This window comes from Coregonus lavaretus, assembly GCF_964263955.1.
Source record: "Coregonus lavaretus genome assembly, chromosome: 22".
Taxonomy (NCBI): Eukaryota; Metazoa; Chordata; class Actinopteri; order Salmoniformes; family Salmonidae; genus Coregonus; species Coregonus lavaretus.
The window spans coordinates 17,494,231-17,515,830 of record NC_140009.1 but is presented as its reverse complement, the minus strand read 5'-3'; the positions used below and the strand labels follow the sequence as shown (position 1 = coordinate 17,515,830).

Sequence of the window (21,600 nt, the reverse complement as noted above, 5' to 3'; positions counted from 1 at the left end):
CTGGTGCAGGTCTACAATTTTGTTTCTGGTGTCCTTTGACAGCTCTTTGGTCTTGGCCATAGTGGAGTTTGGAGTGTGACTGTTTGAGGTTGTGGACAGGTGTCTTTTATACTGATAACAAGTTCAAACAGGTGCCATTGATACAGGTAACGAGTGGAGGACAGAGGAGCCTCTTAAAGAAGAAGATACAGGTCTGTGAGAGCCAGAAATCTTGCTTGTTTGTAGGTGACCAAAAACTAATTTTCCACCATAATTTGCAAATTAATTAATTAAAAATCCTACAATGTGATTTTCTGGATTTTTTTTCTCATTTTGTCTGTCATAGTTGACGTGTACCTATGATGAAAATAACAGGCCTCTCTCATCTTTTTAAGTGGGAGAACTTGCACAATTGGTGGCTGACTAAATACTTTTTTCCCCCACTGTATATACACCTGTTCTGAAAGGCCCCAGAGTCTGCAACACCACTAAGCAAGGGGCACCACCAAGCAAGCAGCACCATGAAGACCAAGGAGCTCTCCAAACAGGTCAGGGACAAAGTTGTGGAGAAGTACAGATCAGGGTTTGAACATCCCACGGAAACTTTGAACATCCCACGGAGCACCATTAAATCCATTATTAAAAAATTGAAAGAATATGGCACCACAACAAACCTGCCAAGAGAGGACGGCACACCAAAACTCACGGACCAGGAGAGGAGGGCATTAATCAGAAAGGCAACAAAGAGACCAAAGATAACCCTGAAGGAGCTGCAAGGCTCCACAGCAGAGAATGGAGTATCTGTCCATAGGACCACTTTAAGCCGTACACTCCACAGAGCTGGGCTTTACGGAAGAGTGGCCAGAAAAAAGCCATTGCTTAAAGAAGAAAATAAGCAAACACGTTTGGTGTTCGCCAAAAGCCATGTGGGAGACTCCCCAAACATATGGAAGAAGGTACTCTGGTCAGATGAGACTAAAATTGAGCTTTTGGCCATCAAGGAAAACGCTATGTCTGGCGCAAACCCAACACCTCTCATCACCCCGAGAACACCATGTTTTTCATAGGCAGGGACTGGGAAACTGGTCAGAATTGAAGGAATGATACAGGTGAATAGTGAATAGTTATGCACGCTCAAGTTGTCTGTTTTTTGGTCTTATTTCTTGTTTGTTTCACACACAAAAATATTTTGCATATTCAAAGTGGTTGGCATGTTGTGTAAATCAAATGATACAAACCCCCAAAAAATACATTTTAATTCCAGGTTGTCAGGCAACAAAATAGGAAAAATGCCAAGGGGGTGAATACTTTCGCAAGCCACTGTATTTCAGGTACGAGCCGTCTGCTCGTCTCTCAAGTTCAGGCCCATGGGAAGGGCACCGGCATCCTGACCTATCACAGGAAATGGTGGGCATCTGGGTGTGCAGGGAGGGGTAGGGGGGTATCTTTCAATTCTATGATTATTTTACTAACAATGGGATGCTAAATAAGAGCCATCACCAACATGGTACATCGAAACACACACACACACACACACTCAGTGTCTTTCTCGCACACAAACGCACCTGTGACCACATCTATTACAGTACAGGTAAAAGTCAGTAAATTAGAATATTTTGAAAAACTTGATTTATTTCAGTAATTGCATTCAAAAGGTGTAACTTGTACATTATATTTATTCATTGCACACAGACTGATGCATTCAAATGTTTATTTCATTTAATTTTGATGATTTGAAGTGGCAACAAATGAAAATCCAAAATTCCGTGTGTCACAAAATTAGAATATTACTTAAGGCTAATACAAAAAAGGGATTTTTTAGAAATGTTGGCCAACTGAAAAGTATGAAAATGAAAAATATGAGCATGTACAATACTCAATACTTGGTTGGAGCTCCTTTTGCCTCAATTACTGCATTAATGCGGCGTGGCATGGAGTCGATGAGTTTCTGGCACTGCTCAGGTGTTATGAGAGCCCAGGTTGCTCTGATAGTGGCCTTCAACTCTTCTGCGTTGTTGGGTCTGGCATTCTGCATCTTCCTTTTCACAATACCCCACAGATTTTCTATGGGGCTAAGGTCAGGGGAGTTGGCTGGCCAATTTAGAACAGAAATACCATGGTCCGTAAACCAGGCACGGGTAGATTTTGCGCTGTGTGCAGGCGCCAAGTCCTGTTGGAACCTGAAATCTCCATCTCCATAGAGCAGGTCAGCAGCAGGAAGCATGAAGTGCTCTAAAACTTGCTGGTAGACGGCTGCGTTGACCCTTGATCTCAGGAAACAGAGTGGACCGACACCAGCAGATGACATGGCACCCCAAACCATCACTGATGGTGGAAACTTTACACTAGACTTCAGGCAACGTGGATCCTGTGCCTCTCCTGTCTTCCTCCAGACTCTGGGACCTCGATTTCCAAAGGAAATGCAAAATTTGCTTTCGTCAGAAAACATGACTTTAGACCACTCAGCAGCAGTCCAGCTCTTTTTTTCCTTAGCCCAGGTGAGACGCTTTTCGCGCTGTTTCTTGGTCAACAGTGGCTTGACACGAGGTATGCGGCAGTTGAAACCCATGTCTTTCAAGCGTCTCTTGGTGGTGGATCTTGAAGCCCTGACTCCAGCAGCTGTCCACTCCTTGTGAATCTCCCCCACATTTTTGAATGGTTTTTTTTTCACAATCTTGACTAGGGCGCGGTTATCCCTATCGCTTGTACACTTTTTCTGACCACAGTTTTTCCTTCCCTTTGCCTCTCTATTAATGTGTTTGGACACAGAGCTCTGAGAACAGCCAGCCTCTTCTGCAATAACCTTTTGTGTCTTTCCCTCCTTGTGCAATGTGTCGATGGTCGCCTTTTGGACAGCTGTCAAATCTGAAGTCTTCCCCATGTTTGTGTAGGCTTCAGAACTGGACTGAGAGACCATTTAAAGCCCTTTGCAGGTGTTTTGAGTTAATCAGCTGATTATTTTGTGGCACCAGGTGTCTTCAAAATGTAACCCTTACACAATATTCTAATTTTGTGACACACGGAATTTTGGATTTTCATTTGTTGCCACTTCAAATCATCAAAATTAAATGAAATAAACATTTGAATGCATCAGTCTGTGTGCAATGAATAAATATAATGTACAAGTTACACCTTTTGAATGCAATTACTGAAATAAATCAAGTTTTTCAAAATATTCTAATTTACTGACTTTTACCTGTATATATGACATTATTAATAATAATACAATTAATTTGTATAGCACTTTTCATTACAGAGTCCTCAAAGTTCTACTGAGGAAATAAATGTTTTATATACAATAAATACTAGATACATTTAGAATCAAGGCAGGTAAAATAGCAATAGTGGGCTAGGTGCTAAATATACTGAACAAAAATATAAACACAACATGTCAAGTGTTGGTCCCATGTTTCATGAGCTGAAATAAAATATCCCAGAAATGTTCCATATACACAAAAAGCTTATTTCTCTCCAATTTTGTTTACATCCCTGTTAGTGAGCATTTATCCTTTGCCAGGATAATCCATCCACCTGACAGGTGTGGCATATCAAGAAGCTGATTAAACAGCATGATCATTACACAGGTGCACCTTGTGCTGGAGACAATAAAAGGCCACTCTAAAATGTGCAGTTTTGTCACACAACACAGTGCCACAGATGTCTCAAGTTGAGGGAGCGTGCAATTGGCATGCTGACTGTAGGAGTGTCCACCAGAGCTGTTGAATGTTCATTTCAGCGCCCCTGCCCAGTCATGTGAAATCCATAGATTAGGGCCTAATGAATTTATTTCAATTGCCTGGTTTCCTTATATGAACTGTATGAACATGTTGCGTTTATATTTTTGTTCAGTATACATCTTAGATTGGGACTAGGACTATGAAAAAGACAGTCTGTAGAAGTGGGTTTTAAAGCCCGTTTTAAGAGTTCTGTGTGATGGAGAGGCTCTCAGATGGTCAGGAAGAGCATTCCTTAGGTGAGGGGCAAGGGAGCAGAAGGCTCGGTCTGCCATAGTTCTGAGATATGTCTTGGGGACTTGAAGCAGAAGAGAGTGGCTGGAGCAGAGAGTGCAAAGTGGCTTGCTGATTGAGATGAGGTCACTGATGTGGAGCTGGGCCAGGATCGGGGTGATGTGGTCTGACTTCTTGGTCCTGGTCAGGACCCTGGCAGCACTTTTCTGGATTAGTTGGAGGCTATGTAGTGATTTGGCTGGGAGGCCCCCAAACAGTGCATGGCCGAAGATGAAGGCGTGGATGAGTTTCTCTGCATCTGGCTGGGAAAGTGATGGTATGGGGGTGACTGCCGCTGTTTTGAAGATCAATCGTACCTCTCCGGTCAGCAGGGACTTGTTGATCAGGGTGGTGACAAACATAAGCAGGCTAGATGAGCAGGTTTTGAGTAGGGATAGGGTCAAGGAAGCAAGTGGTGGCCTTCATTTTAGAGATGATTGACTGCACAGCGGAGGATGTGACTTCTTTAAAGCAGCTGAGGGGAGGGGAAGTCTGAGTCGGGGGCTCAGGAAGTGGGGTGCAGGCCGTCTTAGAGGCCATGATGTTTGTCCTGATGGTGTCAATATTTGTCTTGAAAAAATGAGGGAAGTGATTGCATTGCTCAGTTGAGGCTGCAGGAGAGCATGAGTTTGCAGTATCAGATCTACTTACCTATCAGATCTACTTACCTACCTACCTACCTACCAGATCTACCTACCTACCAGATCTACCTATCAGATCTATCTATCTATCACCCACGGGGGACCAGTATATACACAAAAAAAAATGTATGCACTCACAAACTGTAAGTCGCTCTGGATAAGAGCGTCTGCTAAATGACTAAAATGTAAATGTAAATGTTCTGGGGTTACCTTTGTTATTGTCAATTGTGGCAGAGCAGTGGAGGCTCTCAGAGGAGGAAGGGGAGGACCATCCTCCTCAGTGAATTTCATAAAAATAAAAATAGTGAAACATTTAAAAAAGTTATCATTTTTAGATATACTAAATATGTTCACGTCACCAAATAATTGATTACAACACACTGTTTTGCAATGAAGGTCTACAGCAGCACATCAGCAATCTCTAGGGTAGCGCCATGGTGTAGCCGGAGGACAGATAGTTTCCGTCCTCCTCTGGGTACATTGACTTCAATACAAAACCAAGGAGGCTCATGGTTCTCACCCCCTTCCATGGACTTACACAGTAATTATGACAACTTCCGGAGGACATCCTCCAACCTATCAGAGCTCTTGCAGCATGAACTAACATGTTGTCCACCCAATCAAAGGATCAGAGAATGAATCTAGTACTGAAAACATAAGCTACAGCTATAGCTAGCACTGCAGTGCATAAAATGTGGAGCGTAGTTGACTCAAAGAGAGAAAGACAATAGTTGAACAGTTTTGAACAAATTATTTTCTTTAAAAATGAAGGAGAAGCAAGAGAGCCAGCTATATTTAGTTAAAAGAAAAACACTTTCACTTTCACTTAGCTAGCGAATGCAGCTAGCTAGTTTAGCCTATTCAAACACCCGGCTCAAATAGAGAGGGACGCAATGTTCGCTAGCTGGCTATGGCTATCCAACACTGGAACTCTTCCATGTCAAGGTAAGCTTTTGGTTTTATTAATTTATTGCCACCGGGGCCTGCCGGTGTAACTGCTAAACTGCTTGCTGACTGTACACTGTACTGCATGATTGTAGCGGGTTTACTAACGCGTTAGTTCTAGTAGCTATGTTGACTATGACATTAGCTAATATGCTGACAATGATGTAGGCTGTGTGTAGCTGTTAGCGGTTATGATATGAAGGTTTGGCTTGGAAAGGTTTTTTCGCCTGGTCACAGACAGCTGATGTGTTGTGCACTGAAGTACACAAGCGAAGGGAAAAGGTGAGAGGAGAGCGCAGAGATGCAAGAAGGAATTATACAACGACAAAATGATCATGCTGTTTGTATGTGGTTGCTATGAAAGTGAACTGTGTTTGTGTGTGATCAGGGGCGTATTCATTCTGCCGATTCTGTTGAAAAACATTTCTTAAAATGGAGCAAACGTAACGAAACGAGGATAAACATACCTGAATTTATCGAATAGAAACTCTCGTTTGCAACCTGATCTAGGATGATTACATCCTAGATCAGCTAGATGCAGGCAAGAGTGTGCAAGGCAGAATTGAATGTGTCACTGTCTGTCACCTCGATTACTAAAATGTTTATCTCGACCTGTGCACCTACGTTGTACACTTTCATTCATAGGCTAGGTTGTAGCAACCTCATGATGGGTATAGAGAACATTTGGCCAGTAGTTGGACAGTGAGGCCATCCTTCCTCCAATGTCTCTCAAGCTTACGGCCATGAGTCTTCATTCTGTGCAGTTCATCAGTGACCCAAGGAGAAGAGCGTTGGAATGTTACTTCACTTGTTTTTTCAGGGGCAAGGATGTTCAGGGTATTACTCACAGTGCTGTTATACAGATTGACAATGTCATCGAGGGCCAGCTCACTGCAGTCAGACTCAAAGGTGAAAGAGGGATGGGTTACGTTTCCTCAGGTTGCAGAATTGAATGGTCTTCTTTGGGCGGTGGAGAGGAGTTGGAGCGGTCAGAGACAGTGTCACAGCCATGATTTCAGAGACGCCTAGCTCGATGACATCCAAGTCAGAGGTAGGGACATCACCAGTGATAATGAGGTCCAATGTGTATCCATGGTTGTGGGTGGGAACATTTACATATTGCACAAGGTTTAGGCCAGGGATGGGCAACTTTCATGGGGGTGGAGGCCACAAAATAATCGGAACTTATGAGGGGCCGCAGTTGCTTGCGTGTCTGCGTACCCACATCCAATATTTTAACAAGTTTTAAAGTTAATGTTGTGAAATTGTACACATTTTCCCATGGGGTTTTGAGAAAATGTTGCAGGTTTAAAGCAAGTTTGCTGCAATTCTACACATTTTGCCATGGGGCAGAGTGGAAAATGAGTTGTTTTACAGCCAATTTCCTGCAATTCTAAATATTTTGCCATAGGGTGGAGAGAAATGTTTGCAGTTTTGAATATGATATCTGAGTGAGACTAATAAAATCAATTGGTGCCCCCCTGGCCAAGTTTAGATAGCTGACCGCTAAACTAATTTAGCAATCTACAAAATTTTAGTTGACATGGGCTAATTGACTGACTATCAGTGACTGAGGAAAACAAGAGGAAAACTGCTGATGCACAACCAAAATGTTTGTTTTTTGGGGATTGATCCGAGGGCCTTCAAAAAAGGGGCGGGCGGCCAGTTGCCCATCCATGGTTTTGACAGTTAAGGAAGTCAGCAGCCATAGAGCACTTGGGTGAGTCAAAATGGATGTTAAAGTCTCCCAAAATTACAATGTTGGAGAGGGTGCCGCATACAGAGATTATTATTTCAGAAAACTCAGAGGGGGGCGGTTAACAAGAATAACAGTGAGAGGACTTGGTTGTTTACATTTAAGAGCAAAGCACTCAAAAGACTGAAAATCAGCAACAGCCAGTGGGTTTAAAATAATGCAGTCTGTATAAAACAGCAAGGCCTTCACAGTGGCCTCGTGCATTTTCAATGTATTTGTATCCAGGCGGAGCTGATTCATTAAGATGGTAAGTCTACCTCTCTGTGCCATGTTTCAGTGAGGCAGATCATGTCAGTCATTATCAGAGATAAACTCATACAGAAGAGGAGACTTGTTTGTTAATAAGGATTGTAAATTGTAGAATGTAAAACGGGTTGAGTCATTGGTAGAAACAGTTTCATTACATTTTGGTTGGTCCACTGCGCTCTGTATTGACTGTATATGGCTTGGAGTGGGTGACGTAATTTGCCTGAGGGTCAGTCTGCAGAACTGGCAAGTGATCTTTATTGTCCAACTCCGGTGTGCATGTTGTACTGGTCGCATTGCAAGTGCACACAATAGACTTTAATTTACTGATCAGTTTCCTACCGCCTCGTCGTCCTCATGTTTTCCAAAAGATCCCGTATTGCATAAGGCTGTTCTTGAGCTCCTTGCACAAGGTTGTTTTAATTGGTTAAACATTTCAGAGAAATCCTTGTGTGTAGTGGAGGAAAGTTGCTGCCATTTCTTAATCTTTGGTCCAGCCTTCAGTCCAGATGAGATGAGAAGAGATGAGAGTAAGATCTAGGCTGGTATTCGAATCCAAACAATTAGCTAGTTGATTGGAGAAGTAGGCTAATATATTTTCTAGTTTAACGTTTTTGTTTAAGATAACTAGGTTTTAGTATTCACTACTTGATTAGCTTTAAAAAATAAAAAAAAGTTGATAGTTATAATGCACATAAAAAACACTTTATACATTATAGATTAATTCACAGGAGTAAACTATCAAGGCTGCCACTAGGCGCCATGGCAACCATTACAGTAAGAGTAGTCACAAACTCTGCTAATAAATTAGGCGAGGTGAACTGAAACATGATATTAGTAACAACGTCAAGTCGCCAAACAGTACAGGGCATTGATGTCACAGCATTATTATTTTGCTTTTATTTCAAGGCACCAGACTATGGGGTTCTATGCTAACAGTGGCTGTGCTGTGGATGGGTTGATTGATGTGTTTCTAGAGGCTGCTGGGGGAATTAGACTGCTATGGGAAGTCAGGGGTGAAATGGGCAGACTGTACAGGTTGGGCCAGAGACAGAACACACGCTGGTTGGCTGGATAAACTCATCAACATGTCTATCAACAGGCAGGCAGGGAAAATATGCATTGCTTTAAGTCCCCTCATCGCTCTCTTCTGTCTTATTTTTTGTCTAACTGACCCTCTCCCTTCCCCCCTCTCTCATAACCACACACAGCTTGGCAGAGGGGGGTGGTGTGTGTGTGGAAGTCAAAATAGAACTGCAGCCTTATCTCAGAGCACCAACTGACATGTCACACCTCTGTGACCAGGGGGACTGCATTCTGCTGACACACAACCTCTCCCAGAGGGAGGGAGAGAAAGGGGAATAGGGAGAAGGGGTAAAAAATGAGGATGGGAAACAGAGAGAAAAAGGGGCAGAGAGATCATTCAGGCCTAGTAACTGATGCATTTGCTGCATTAGGTCTCTCCTCAGCCGTTCTGTTTTGAACTGAGTAAATACATTTCTGTGCCTATGAGTGCGAAATATTTCAGGGCAAATAAAACCCTCCCGCTTGGCCATCTCACAATCTTTCAGCTCTTATTCATTATGCACATATATTTGCTGTAGCTCAGTTGGTAGAGCATGGCGCTTGCAACGCCAGGGTTGTGGGTTCGTTTCCCACGGGGGGGGCAGTATGAAAATGTATGCACTCACTAACTGTAAGTCGCTCTGGATAAGAGCGTCTGCTAAATGACTAAAATGTAAAATGTTACTTATTCTGTGTGTTTGTCTGCGTGAGAGAGAGAGAGAGAGAGAGAGAGAGAGAGAGAGAGAGAGAGAGAGAGAGAGAGAGAGAGAGAGAGAGAGAGAGAGAGAAAGAGTGTGTGAGCATGTGTGTTTGGAAGGGGAGGGGGTTGTTGTTCAGAACTCAAGAGATAATTGATGTTATGCTTTTTAAGGAATAATCTACTCATGCTAAAACATGTGACTGCAAAACCATACACACTGCACACACTTGTTAGTTGAACAAAGTGTCAGTGTTACACCAAGTTAAAACCCATGCTCTTTGCTTTGCGGATTACATAAGCACGGAAACGTCAGCAGTACATTTACATGTCCATTCAGGACACAAAGGTTAGAAAATAAAATGTAAAGGAAACGTAATGGTTACAGTAGAGTGTAGGAAATATGCAGTGGGCCCAGCCTACCCAGTAAAACAACTGAAACTGTTGCCTCACTTTCTTTATGGCATCAATTCAATGTGGTTGGGTAAGAATTACAGTGGCCATATTCAGGGTGGCTAGTGGAATATGTTGTGAAAGTATCCTGTGGTAGATCATGAAATCTGTATGTAGGTCTACTTTTTATGCACTTTCATCATTGCTTACAATGCAATACGTTTGTTATAAGGCTTTTGTAATATAAAGTGCCATCAAAATAAAATGTTGTGTGTTACGAAACTAAGTAATATAAATTAATCTACATTGGCCTATATCACTGAGTTGACAAAAGCGAACAAAATAACAGACACTTCGCTACGCGCTCTGTAGCGCAAGTCTCACACATTTCAGTACCTTACCCTCACCACTTCCTGAACATGTCATGAGCAGAAAACAACAGACAGTCAGCCATACAAGCGCTCTGTCCTGTCAAAAGAATGGTTATGCCGAATTTGGAGGTATTGCACAGCGTCTTGTTAGCTGACGTAGACTACACTTACAAAGCCATATCCTCGGGATTTCCCAGTTTGTCTGTCAGTTATCACAACGGCCTCGTCAATATCCCCGAACATCTCGAAGTATTTTCGAAGGGATGCATCGTTGGTATGATAAGGTAAACCGCCGACAAATATCTTAGTGAAAGTAGTGTCTTTTTGAATAGTGGGATGCATCGTCTCCAGACCTCTGTTAACAAATTGATGGAAAAGCGTTGGCCCACTAGTGGGTTCGAATGGAAAACCTAAACGGTCTATGGGGTAAAACACAATATAAACAGTGGTATATCAAAGTTCTAAACAACGAAATTGGCGCTCGAGAGATGGAAGCTTTAAATGCGCATAGATTTTTCTCAAGCGCGCAATCAGGCTTGATTCGTCCAGTCTGTATCGATGCAAATTTACGTCTTTATTCCATGCGTTGAGTTATATCCAAGCAGCGTTCGTTGTACAGGCTGGATTTAAGTTTCTTCTTGACAGGTGTATTTACTAGGCGCGTTTCAAACACGCCCACTCCCATTTTGGCCAATACATAAGCGGAGCGTCCTAGGTTTAGCGACACCCCATGTGAACGTTTGGTGTGACGTTTCCCGCAGGCCACGCCCCCCAATGAGCCACCCTGTTTTTGTCTTTTGAAGACAATAACTTTTATGTAAGGTTTTAATCAACGAGGGGCTATGAGTTCTCTGGAAAATAATGCACGTTAATTAATGCCGCGTTCAAAACAACTGGGAATTTGGAACTGGAAACTCGGAAATCTCCGACTTCCGAGCGTTCAAAATAACTGGGAACTCGGAAAGAAACGAGCTCTGACTGGGAATGTTTTATTTGAATGATCATCCAACTCGGAATTCCAACTCGGGAATTCGGGCATCTTTCTAGAGCTCCGACATTCCGACCTAAAGATCACTGATGTCATGATTTTACCTCATATTTTTCCGAGTTGCCAGTTGTGTTATTTTCCAAAGAATGCATAGAGTCCTGAGTTGATTATCCCTTTTACACCATGGCTATAAATCAACATATTTGTCAGTAGAAATGTGACAACATCCACGAAAGTAGCTAGCAAGTTAACTAGCTAGCTAGATAGCTACAGTAGTTGCTTTGTTAACCAAATAGACTGCAAGCTTAGCGAACCAAACCAGCTTGCTATTATGAAAATTGAATTCAACAATGCCAATGTTTTAAATTCGACTTTTGCTTTCAAAAGCAGCTCAAAAATAGAACATGTAAGAATGAACTCCATAGTGTTATAGGGAAATAAGCTAACATATGGAATTGTTTTAAGATCTTACCAAGGATCATTTAGCTATTTGATTTCGAATTTTAGGACCCCTTTAGGTATAAAAAATAAAATTGATTAAACATTGAATTTGGGCTTACTGCTATTAGCACATAGAAATGCATTGAATAACAGAACAGATTCATGGAAAAACAGTGAAAATATACAGTGAGGGAAATAAGAATTTGATCCCCTGCTGATTTTGTACGTTTGCCCACTGACAAAGACATGATCAGTTTATAATTTTAATGGTAGGTTTATTTGAACATTGAGAGACAGAATAACAAAAAAATCCAGAAAAACACATGTCAAAAATGTTATAAATTGATTTGCATTTTAATGAGGGAAATAAATATTTGACCCCGCAAAACATGACTTAGTACTTGGTGGCAAAACCCTTGTTGGCAATCACAGAGGTCAGACGTTTCTTGTAGTTGGCCACCAGGTTTGCACACATCTCAGGAGGGATTTTGTTCCACTCCTCTTTGCAGATCTTCTCCAAGTCATTAAGGTTTCGAGGCTGACGTTTGGCAACTCAAACCTTCAGCTCCCTCCACAGATTTTCTATGGTATTAAGGTCTGGAGACTGGCTAGGCCACTCCAGGACCTTAATGTGCTTATTCTTGAGCCACTCCTTTGTTGCCTTAGCCATGTGTTTTGGGTCATTGTCATGCTGGAATACCCATCCACGACCCATTTTCAATGCCCTGGCTGAGGGAAGGAGGTTCTCACCCAAGATTTGACAGTACATTGCCCCGTCCATCGTCGCTTTGATGCGGTGAAGTTGTCCTGTCCCCTTAGCAGAAAAACACCCCCAAAGCATAATGTTTCCACCTCCATGTTTGACGGTGGGGATGGTGTTCTTGGAGTCATAGGCAGCATTCCTCCTCCTCCAAACATGGCGAGTTGAGTTGATGCCAAAGAGCTCGATTTTGGTCTCATCTGACCACAACACTTTCACCCAGTTCTCCTCTGAATCATTCAGATGTTCATTGGCAAACATCAGACTGCCCTGTATATGTGCTTTCTTGAACAGGGGGACCTTGTGGGCGCTGCAGGATTTCAGTCCTTCACGGCGTAGTGTGTTACCAATTGTTTTCTTGGTGACTATGGTCCCAGCTGCCTTGAGATCATTGACAAGATCCTCCCGTGTAGTTCTGGGCTGATTCCTCACCGTTCTCATGATCATTGCAACTCCACGAGGTGAGATCTTGCATGGAGACCCAGGCCGAGGGAGATTGACAGTTCTTTTGTGTTTCTTCCATTTGCGAATAATCGCACCAACTGTTGTCACCTTCTCACCATGCTGCTTGGCGATGGTCTTGTAGCCCATTCCAGCCTTGTGTAGGTCTACAATCTTGTCCCTGACATCCTTGGAGAGCTCTTTGGTCTTGGCCATGGTGGAGAGTTTGGAATCTGATTGATTGATTGATTGCTTCTGTGGACAGGTGTCTTTTATACAGGTAACAAGCTGAGATTCGGAGCACTCCCTTTAAGAGTGTGCTCCTAATCTCAGCTCGTTACCTGTATAAAAGACACCTGGGAGCCAGAAATCTTTCTGATTGAGAGGGGGTCAAATACTTATTTCCCTCATTAAAATGCAAATCAATTTATAACATTTTTGACATGCGTTTTTCTGGATTTTTTTGTTGTTATTCTGTCTCTCACTGTTCAAATAAACCTACCATTAAAATTATAGACTGATCATTTCTTTGTCAGTGGGCAAACGTACAAAATCAGCAGGGAATCAAATACTTGTTTCCCTCACTGTATATATATCAAAGGGAAGTTTGTTTTGAAGTGTCTGTCCTATATCTGAGACTGGTTTATTCATAGCGGATGAGTTGCTGACCATAAAGCATCACATTCACTTTACATTTTCTAAGGGCCACAACAAGTGTAAAAGTCTTGTCTCGAGACAGCACACATGAAAGGGTCAATAGGGCATAGGGGTGAGAGGAAATTGTGGTTAAAGACAAAAGCGCGCACCAGAGGTGACCAGTCACAGGAAAAACTGAAGATGAAAGGTTGTAATGTTGAGGTGACCGTGTATTCAACTCTCTCTTACTCTCTATGTGCAAAGGGCATGTGGAGGCCAACTCATTAATCAAGCCTTCTTACCTTCAGTAGGTCTACTAAACAACGGGGCAAAGCAAGGCAGAGGGGCTTACATTTAGTTGGTTCATCATGTTAAAAATGTTCAGAGCGATAGGATTTTAGTTTGCATTCTGACTCTCATATGTATCTTATGTTTGAATAGGTTGGAGATGACCACTGTAAGGCGTCCGCATACTTCCAAACGGAAACAGTTCTGTAGAGTTCGTGCATATACAGTATTATGACGGCATTTTGTTTCCGGCTGTTCTGGCACACCAACAATGTTCTGGAGGCAAGCCAAAGTTCGTAGCCGAAGTCTACGCCCCTTCGTCGGTGATTGGTCAACAGTACGGATTCAGTAGCAAGCAGATCCCACACTCCAAATGACCTCAGTGTTGCCACCTCTCCAGCCGACTGTACCCACCACCTTCCTCTCAAAACCCCATACAGAGACCCCCTCGCCTCCTCTCTCACCCGCTCACCTCTGGCCCCTAGTTCACGCAGACCCCCAGTCTCCAGACATAATTTGTACCCAGATGATAAGTGCCCCTATTCTTCATCATCTAGTCCAGTGACTAAACCGCTAACCCCAGTTATCATCCCCTTCTCTTTGGCCAAGCTAACTTGGAACTTAGAAAATTACACTCACTATGAAAAACACAACACACACACAATGTAATGTTTAAATAGAAATTTGTATTTACATCAATATTAACATCAAGAAACAAGTAAGAAAAAATGCAACAGTAATTTACATCCTGAAATTATGACCGTATATTTTCCCAAGTGTTTTATATTTTCTACCCCTCTCTTTTCATTGAAATCAAAAGGAGAAATCGAGAGGGATACTTAAAAAAAAAGCAAAAGCACAGAACAGTCATTTTGAATATTCGGTAGGTCAATCTTTTTCAATATATTTAATCAAGACTGAAAATAAAAATTCCCTCTAGGCTATTCCAAGATGTAATGAAGTTTCCATAAAACAACTTAAAAGACATTCTCCATTGTGTTAAAAGATAGATAGCGATCCGTCATCTTCAGCATTGAAGCCATTATAAATCGTTCAGTCCATGGGATAGTTTTGTATCACCACACGATAATCTTCTATCTCAGGTTAGTGCCACTAAAGAACTTCTTCTCTGAGTGGTCAATCTCATGAAATAACCGTTTCCAGCACCACAACTTAGAACTGGCCATAGATTTTAAGAGACAAAACAAGGAAAATAAAAAACAACAATCACAAACAAGATTAAAATCACTTCAGCAGAACCAGACCCCTGTTAACTCTGTTGTGTATGAATGGAAATACATACTTAAAAAAAAACATATTCTATGTAGCGTGCGCAGCAGAGAAATGCACACATGAATAGCTTACTTGCACCATCTAGGACTGGGTTCTAAGCACTGCAGAATGACAAAACAAACATCTTTGGATTGAGCACATCTTAAAAAGATTTCTCACAAAGCTTCACAGAAAATGTTACAAAATAAAGGCAAAATCAACATAAAATCATGTACTGTGCCTTGCAAAAGTATTCATCCCCTTGGCTTTTTCCTGTTTTGTTGCATTACAACCTGTAATTTTAAATTGATTTTTATTTGGATTTCATGTAATGGACATACACAAAATAGTCCAAATTGGTGAAGTGAAATGAAAAAAATAACTTGTTTCAAAAAATTATAAAAAATAAATAACGGAAAAGTGGTGCGTGCATATGTATTCACCCCCTTTGCTATGAAGCCCCTAAATAAGATCTGGTGCAACCAATTCCCTTCAGAAGTCACATAATTAGTCCACCTGTGTGCAATCTAAGTGTCACATGATCTCAGTATATATACACCTGTTCTGAAAGGCCCCAGAGTCTGCAACACCACTAAGCAAGGGGCACCACCAAGCAAGCGGCACCATGAAGACCAAGGAGCTCTCCAAACAGGTCAGGGACAAAGTTGTGGAGAAGTACAGATCAGGGTTGGGTTATAAACAAATATCAGAAACTTTGAACATCCCACGGAGCACCATTAAATCCATTATTCAAAAATGGAAAGAATATGGCACCACAACAAACCTGCCAAGAGAGGGCCGCCCACCAAAACTCACGGACCAGGCAAGGAGGGCATTAATCAGAGAGGCAACAAAGAGAACAAAGATAACCCTGAAGGAGCTGCAAAGCTCCACAGCGGAGATTGGAGTATCTGTCCATAGGACCACTTTAAGCCGTACACTTCACAGAGCTGGGCTTTACGGAAGAGTGGCCAGAAAAAAGCCATTGCTTAAATATTCACCAAAAGGCATGTGGGAGACTCCCCAAACATATGGAAGAAGGTACTCTGGTCAGATGAGACTAAAATTGAGCTTTTTGGCCATCAAGGAAAACGCTATGTCTGGCGCAAACCCATCACCCCGAGATCACCATCCCCACAGTGAAGCATGGTGGTGACAGCATCATGCTGTGGGGATGTTTTTCATCGGCAGGGACTGGGAAACTGGTCAGAATTGAAGGAATGATGGATGGCGCTAAATACAGGGAAATTCTTGAGGGAAACCTGTTTCAGTCTTCCAGAGATTTGAGACTGGGACGGAGGTTCACCTTCCAGCAGGACAATGACCCTAAGCATACTGCTAAAGCAACACTCAAGTGGTTTAAGGGGAAACATTTAAATGTCTTGGAATGGCCTAGTCAAAGCCCAGACCTCAATCCAATTGAGAATCTGTGGTATGACTTAAAGATTGCTGTACACCAGCAGAACCCATCCAACTTGAAGAAGCTGGAGCAGTTTTGCCTTGAAGAATGGGCAAAAATCCCAGTGGCTAGATGTGCCAAGCTTATAGAGACATACCCCAAGAGACTTGCAGCTGTAATTGATGAAAAAGGTGGCTCTATAAAGTATTGACTTTGGGGGGGTGAATAGTTATGCACGCTCAAGTTTTTTTCTTATTTCTTGTTTGTTTCACAATAAAACATATTTTGCATCTTCAAAGTGATTGGCATGTTGTGTAAGTCAAATGATACAAACCCCCAAAAAATCATTTTTAATTCCAGGTTGTAAGGCAACAAAATAGGAAAAATGCCAAGGGGGGTGAATACTTTCGCAAGCCACTGTAAAATGTCCCCAAATAACCTTCAAGGACCAGACAGAGGGAGGGAATCCAAATCACCATCTAGTGTAGCCAGACAGCCTCCCTAAATATGAGCTGACTTCAAAAAGCAAAGCCACAAATAGAACCAACCGCAGTGATCAAGACCGTAACTCAAAAACCTACATACAGTAAAACTGACCACCACAACCCAGTATCTCTGCCCAATGGAAGGGAAGAAAACCAGAAAAGCAGTTTTGATATTGCAATGGCTTTAGGTGGTCTATAATAGCCTATCTGTGAGCACATAGTTGCTGTTAAGTAGCCTAGCCAATAACAGAGTATGGAATTATAAGGAATGGAACTAGAGCCATTGGACTCATAGGGCCCTATCTAAAAATATCAATCCACACACTGGTATGAAACATGGACCCCCCTAAGCCTAACACAATCACGTCACCTCTTTTAGGCATCGTGTGTGTTTGTTTGCTCTTTTGAATTAAACATCTATTGATAGAAAATGACAGGATCACACAAGCACCTCTAAATCTACGCAAATGTCTTTGAAAATGAGAAATGTATGATTTATAGATCACAAATTTAAAAAAGTGCTTTCTGAAAGAACAAAAGTGGCAGTTGTAGCTTTCTGAGAGAAACTGAACCTGAACCAAAGTATTTCAGTATTGATCAAAGAAAGACCCCCTTCCTTTTCGCCCATGGTTGAAGTATTGAAAATAAAAGTTGTTTGACCTATGATAGAATAAGAAAATTATACTTTAAATATCAAGCCTTACAATCTCTGCAAAAACAGTATGTGACCTACAAAAGCATATATATATATAATACATTTGAAGCATATTTACAATTTGTATTCACAGACAAAAGCAAAAATTCCAAACGAGACGAGTCACATCCTAATACTGCAGTACCATCGCTTTGAGTAAATGGTCCTTCACTTTGCCCTCACAGGAGAACCAAGAGGAAGGATTATTGCTAGAAATCTGCATAAACATACACTAAAATCGGGGGAAACACTTTCTTTCACAGTGTGTGGATTAATTTAGGAATCAACTCATTCAATAACTGGCAACAAATTGCTATTAAGTGTTCCATGAGGTAACCAAGACGTAAATCTTACAAATTCCTCCTAAAAAATACAATATACACATTCGTTTTTAAAATGCTCATTTACATTTATGAATAGTTGTATAAATATGAGGGTAACTGTGCACTCTGAAATAGGTCAGTACATTTTAAGGATCTGCTTTAATAATCGGAACCTTTTTCATCCACTAACTTCCCCATAATCAACACACTGCAGAAGAAAGTGTTCTATAAAATCTGTGCTTACTGCCTTTCCATTTGTTAACCATTTAGAATAATGATCGTCACAGTAATCCATTTCCAATCAAAATAATCCCCATCCTTTGACAAACACAAAAACAAAACAAAAACTTAAGAAGATTTGCTGTTCTGCATTAATTATTGGCCAATAAATATTGCCACAATCCTTTTGAGGACAGCCTTTCTGTAAAGTGCAACCACAGCCAACTAGTATTTATTTCTGTCGTACCTTAACCCAGTCTCCTGCAGGACCACTGTGTATGGATGCTGACTCTTAATTACTTACTTCTGAGTTGACTACATGCCATTGACTACATGCCTGCTCATCAGTACAGTAATATACCTTATAGAGGTAGAAGTTGCTCCTAACCACAGATCTAGGATCAGGGTTCCCTAATGTTAACCATTAGGGGGATGTGAAAATAGCTGACCATGTATCTATCAGTGATTACAATCAACTCCCACCTTCTCCAGCAATGGACTATATATGTCATTCATTAAGTGTGGATTCTGAGACTGGATGGGATGCGTGGTCTGCATACACAGTGGTCCTCCAGGACCAGAACTAGGAAACACTGTCTTCTCCCATAGCGTTCCGAAGCAGAGAGAGAATTCCCACAGCCAGGGGTGAACACGGCATGATGGTAGTCACATCCCACGAGATAGAGGATGTCTTCTAATGGCTATCCGTCAGTTTGTGTCTGTGTGTCACAATGTCTCTTTAGATACATGGATGTTTTGGGGTGTGTGCATTGGTGTGTCATAGTGTGTCTCATGTACAGTAAGTGAGAGTAGAATAGTGTATTCTCTGTCTGTTTTCCTCCAGCTGTGAGACTGCCGACACTGGCCTCGAGTCCAGAGGAGCAGCAGCCCCAACTGGTGGGAGTAGAGTGCTACACAGACACACACACACACACACACAGACAAACACACAGACACAATACACACACAGAGCACTGCACTCATCTCTCTGAAAGGATCACAGTGAGTCTGTTTCTGTTCCACCACACGCCTCTGTCTCAGGTTCAGCAATATTTCTGTAAGGAAGAGAGGTAATGGGGTTAGTTGTGCAGACATCATGTGTGTGTGTGCGTGCGTACATAAATATTGATAACACTCATGCTTACTGTACGTGCCAGCCAGGTTACCCTTGATACAAGTCAGTATTCGACGTCCATCCATGTCTGAGGACGTCAGGAGTTGACATGGAAACCGGCCACTAGGGGCAACAATGAGCGCTGTTACCTTCAAGTAGGTTTCAGTTGTGGACGGGGATGGTGGATTGGCATTAGCATCTGCCTCTGATTCCCAAGGTTGCAGGTTCTAATCCAGCTATAGAAAGTTGTTTTTGATATTTTTGATTTAAGCCTATCCCAAACCTTAACCCTTACCTTAACCATTCAGAGTTAATGCCTGAACTTAACCTTAAACACTTCTAAATTTGACTTTTGGAACAACTTTGAAATTTGACGTTTGAGAAACATGGATGAACGTCTAATTCTGATGTGAGACAGAGCTGGTAGGTACGTGCACGCACACACACACACCCCATCTACAACAGCGGTGTACCTGATCAGGCCCCATCGGCATACGTCCCATCACCATGGGGTTCATCCCCATCTGCCCCCCCATCTGGCCCATATGGCCCCCCCCTCCGTTGGAAGGCATGCCCCCGTTCATCATCATGCCCCCGTACTGTCCTGGGTTGCCCTGCTGGGCAAACTGCTGCTGCCCCGGGTTGCCCTGTTGGGAAAACTGCTGCTGGGGGTACGAGCTGGAGAGACAGGGAGGGAAGGAGGTGGGTTAGTTGGTTACGAATGTTGTCACTGGTTGTTGTAGGTTATTTCTCTCTCCCTCCCTGTTACACACACACCTGTTGCGGGCCATGCCTCCCTGCGACCAGCCCTTCATGTCTGCGCTCTGGTACATGGGTCCACCCTGGGGATGCGGTTGCATCATAGGATTCTGAGGACCCAGGCGGCCTGACATCATGGCGTTGGGGGGGCTGCTGCCCGCAGGGCCGAACGACGGGTCACCCTGCTGAGCCATACCTGAAGGAACATATTACATGAGCAATGGCATGTGAACGCACGCACCCACACACTTAAGTGATAATGCCCGAGAAGCCGGTGTTTGGAGGATATATTGGCACAAGTGTTGTTGAGCACCGTCCCAATATATCCTCCAAACACCGGCTTTGAGGACATTATCACTTTTATTCAACGGGTTACCAACATATTCAAATAATGATTAACATATTTTCATTAAAAACTTTTTATGAAAAATGTATTTGTTCTATTGGTTCGGTTGCCAGAGATGCAACCTAGTCGTTCAGTTTTTTGTTCTGCAACCCAGTCGTTCCTTCTAAATGTTCCATTGCCATACTGGCTGGCAACGTTCTTATCCCTTGCTTGCTAGCTAGCCAACTACGGCTAACTTACAGTCACGTCAAACAGTGCAGCCAGAATAACAACAGTAGCTGCATTTGCATTTGTTTAAGCTGTTTTCTAGTGACATTTATTTGTATATATCCATAAAATTAATGCCAGCTGATTCATGATTTTGACTGGCTGAGAAACGCTGCCTGCCTGTCTGTCTCGTCCCGACATGTTTATTACTATGGGACAGCTGGAGATTGAATTTGAATATTGAAACAATGTTGCAAATGTCGGAGAGACAGACATCAAGGTTTATACAAATCTCCGCTGTTGAAAACTAAATGCTAGTCTAAAATAATCTAGATGCTTTTTATAGTGGAGATCAGGTTTATAAATTGTCTGGGTTTGCTGATGAGATAGTGGATTGCGCAGTCAGATGGAACAGAGTAAATAGGCATTTTAACGTCATAGATTTAGCCGGTGGTATCTTGTGGAATAGACACCGGCTGGAATGCGGTTTTAACCAATCAGCATTCAGGATTAGACCCACCCTTGTTTAACACACACACACTTTCCATGTCCCATTGCAAGTACAAAACTCACCACTAGGGAGCAGAAACACTGTGGCCCTTCAGGTCAAACCAACCCAAACTCACCGTAGTTTCCCCCGTAGCCAAACTGCTGGGGGCCCAGGTTGGGGCCTCCCATAGGGGTGTCCATGCCGACGGGGGCGGTGACGTTGGGAGGGGGGCTGAACCCCCCTGCGGCGGCTGCTGCTGCTGCTGCCTGCTGCTGTTGCTGCTGCATTAGCATCATCATCCTCTGTCTCCTCATCTGCATGGTCACCATCTCCCTGCTACGCTGGGCCATCATCTGGGCATTCAGGAAGCCAGGCTGGGGACAGAGAAGGGGTATAGTGAGTGTGTGTATTTAGAGTTTTGGCTGTGTGTAATGTACAACAAGGAAAGGTTAGGCCTAAGTGGCTCCCATATGCTAGGTTGTGTGTGTGTGTGTGTGTGTGTGTGTGGAGGAAAGGGGAGTGCCTACCTGTCCCCCCATGCCAGGCTGCATACCCGGCCTCATGCCAGGGTTGCCCGCTCCAGGGTTCTCCATCTTCATGGCCATCCCCTGCCGAGTCTGACTCATAAACTGAGGGAG

General features: G+C 42.7%; 2 protein-coding genes across 6 annotated transcripts in view; both read right to left on the bottom strand.

Annotated features, from left to right (window-relative positions):
- Positions 1-10,472, bottom strand: part of LOC311150137 (RNA-binding protein 38-like) — a gene marked incomplete at its 3' end in the record, with an annotated part of 32,063 nt that extends 21,591 nt beyond the window's left edge. Inside the window, exon 1 of the mRNA XM_084187434.1 lies at positions 10,272-10,472. Within this exon, the coding sequence (XP_084043560.1) occupies positions 10,272-10,442 (171 nt within the window). The 5' untranslated portion in view covers positions 10,443-10,472. The remainder of the gene's footprint in view (positions 1-10,271) is intronic.
- A 6,808-nt stretch (positions 10,473-17,280) lies between these two features.
- LOC311150106 (nuclear receptor coactivator 3-like) overlaps positions 17,281-21,600 on the bottom strand; it is a 107,368-nt gene continuing 103,048 nt past the window's right edge. For all 5 annotated transcript variants that reach the window (XM_084187389.1, XM_084187391.1, XM_084187388.1 and 2 more), the window contains 5 exons: positions 21,490-21,591; positions 21,099-21,336; positions 19,938-20,115; positions 19,634-19,838; positions 17,281-19,101 (listed from right to left, as the gene is read on the bottom strand). In XM_084187389.1, coding sequence (XP_084043515.1) covers positions 19,090-19,101; positions 19,634-19,838; positions 19,938-20,115; positions 21,099-21,336; positions 21,490-21,591 — 735 coding nt within the window. In that variant the 3' untranslated portion in view covers positions 17,281-19,089. The remainder of the gene's footprint in view (positions 19,102-19,633; positions 19,839-19,937; positions 20,116-21,098; positions 21,337-21,489; positions 21,592-21,600) is intronic.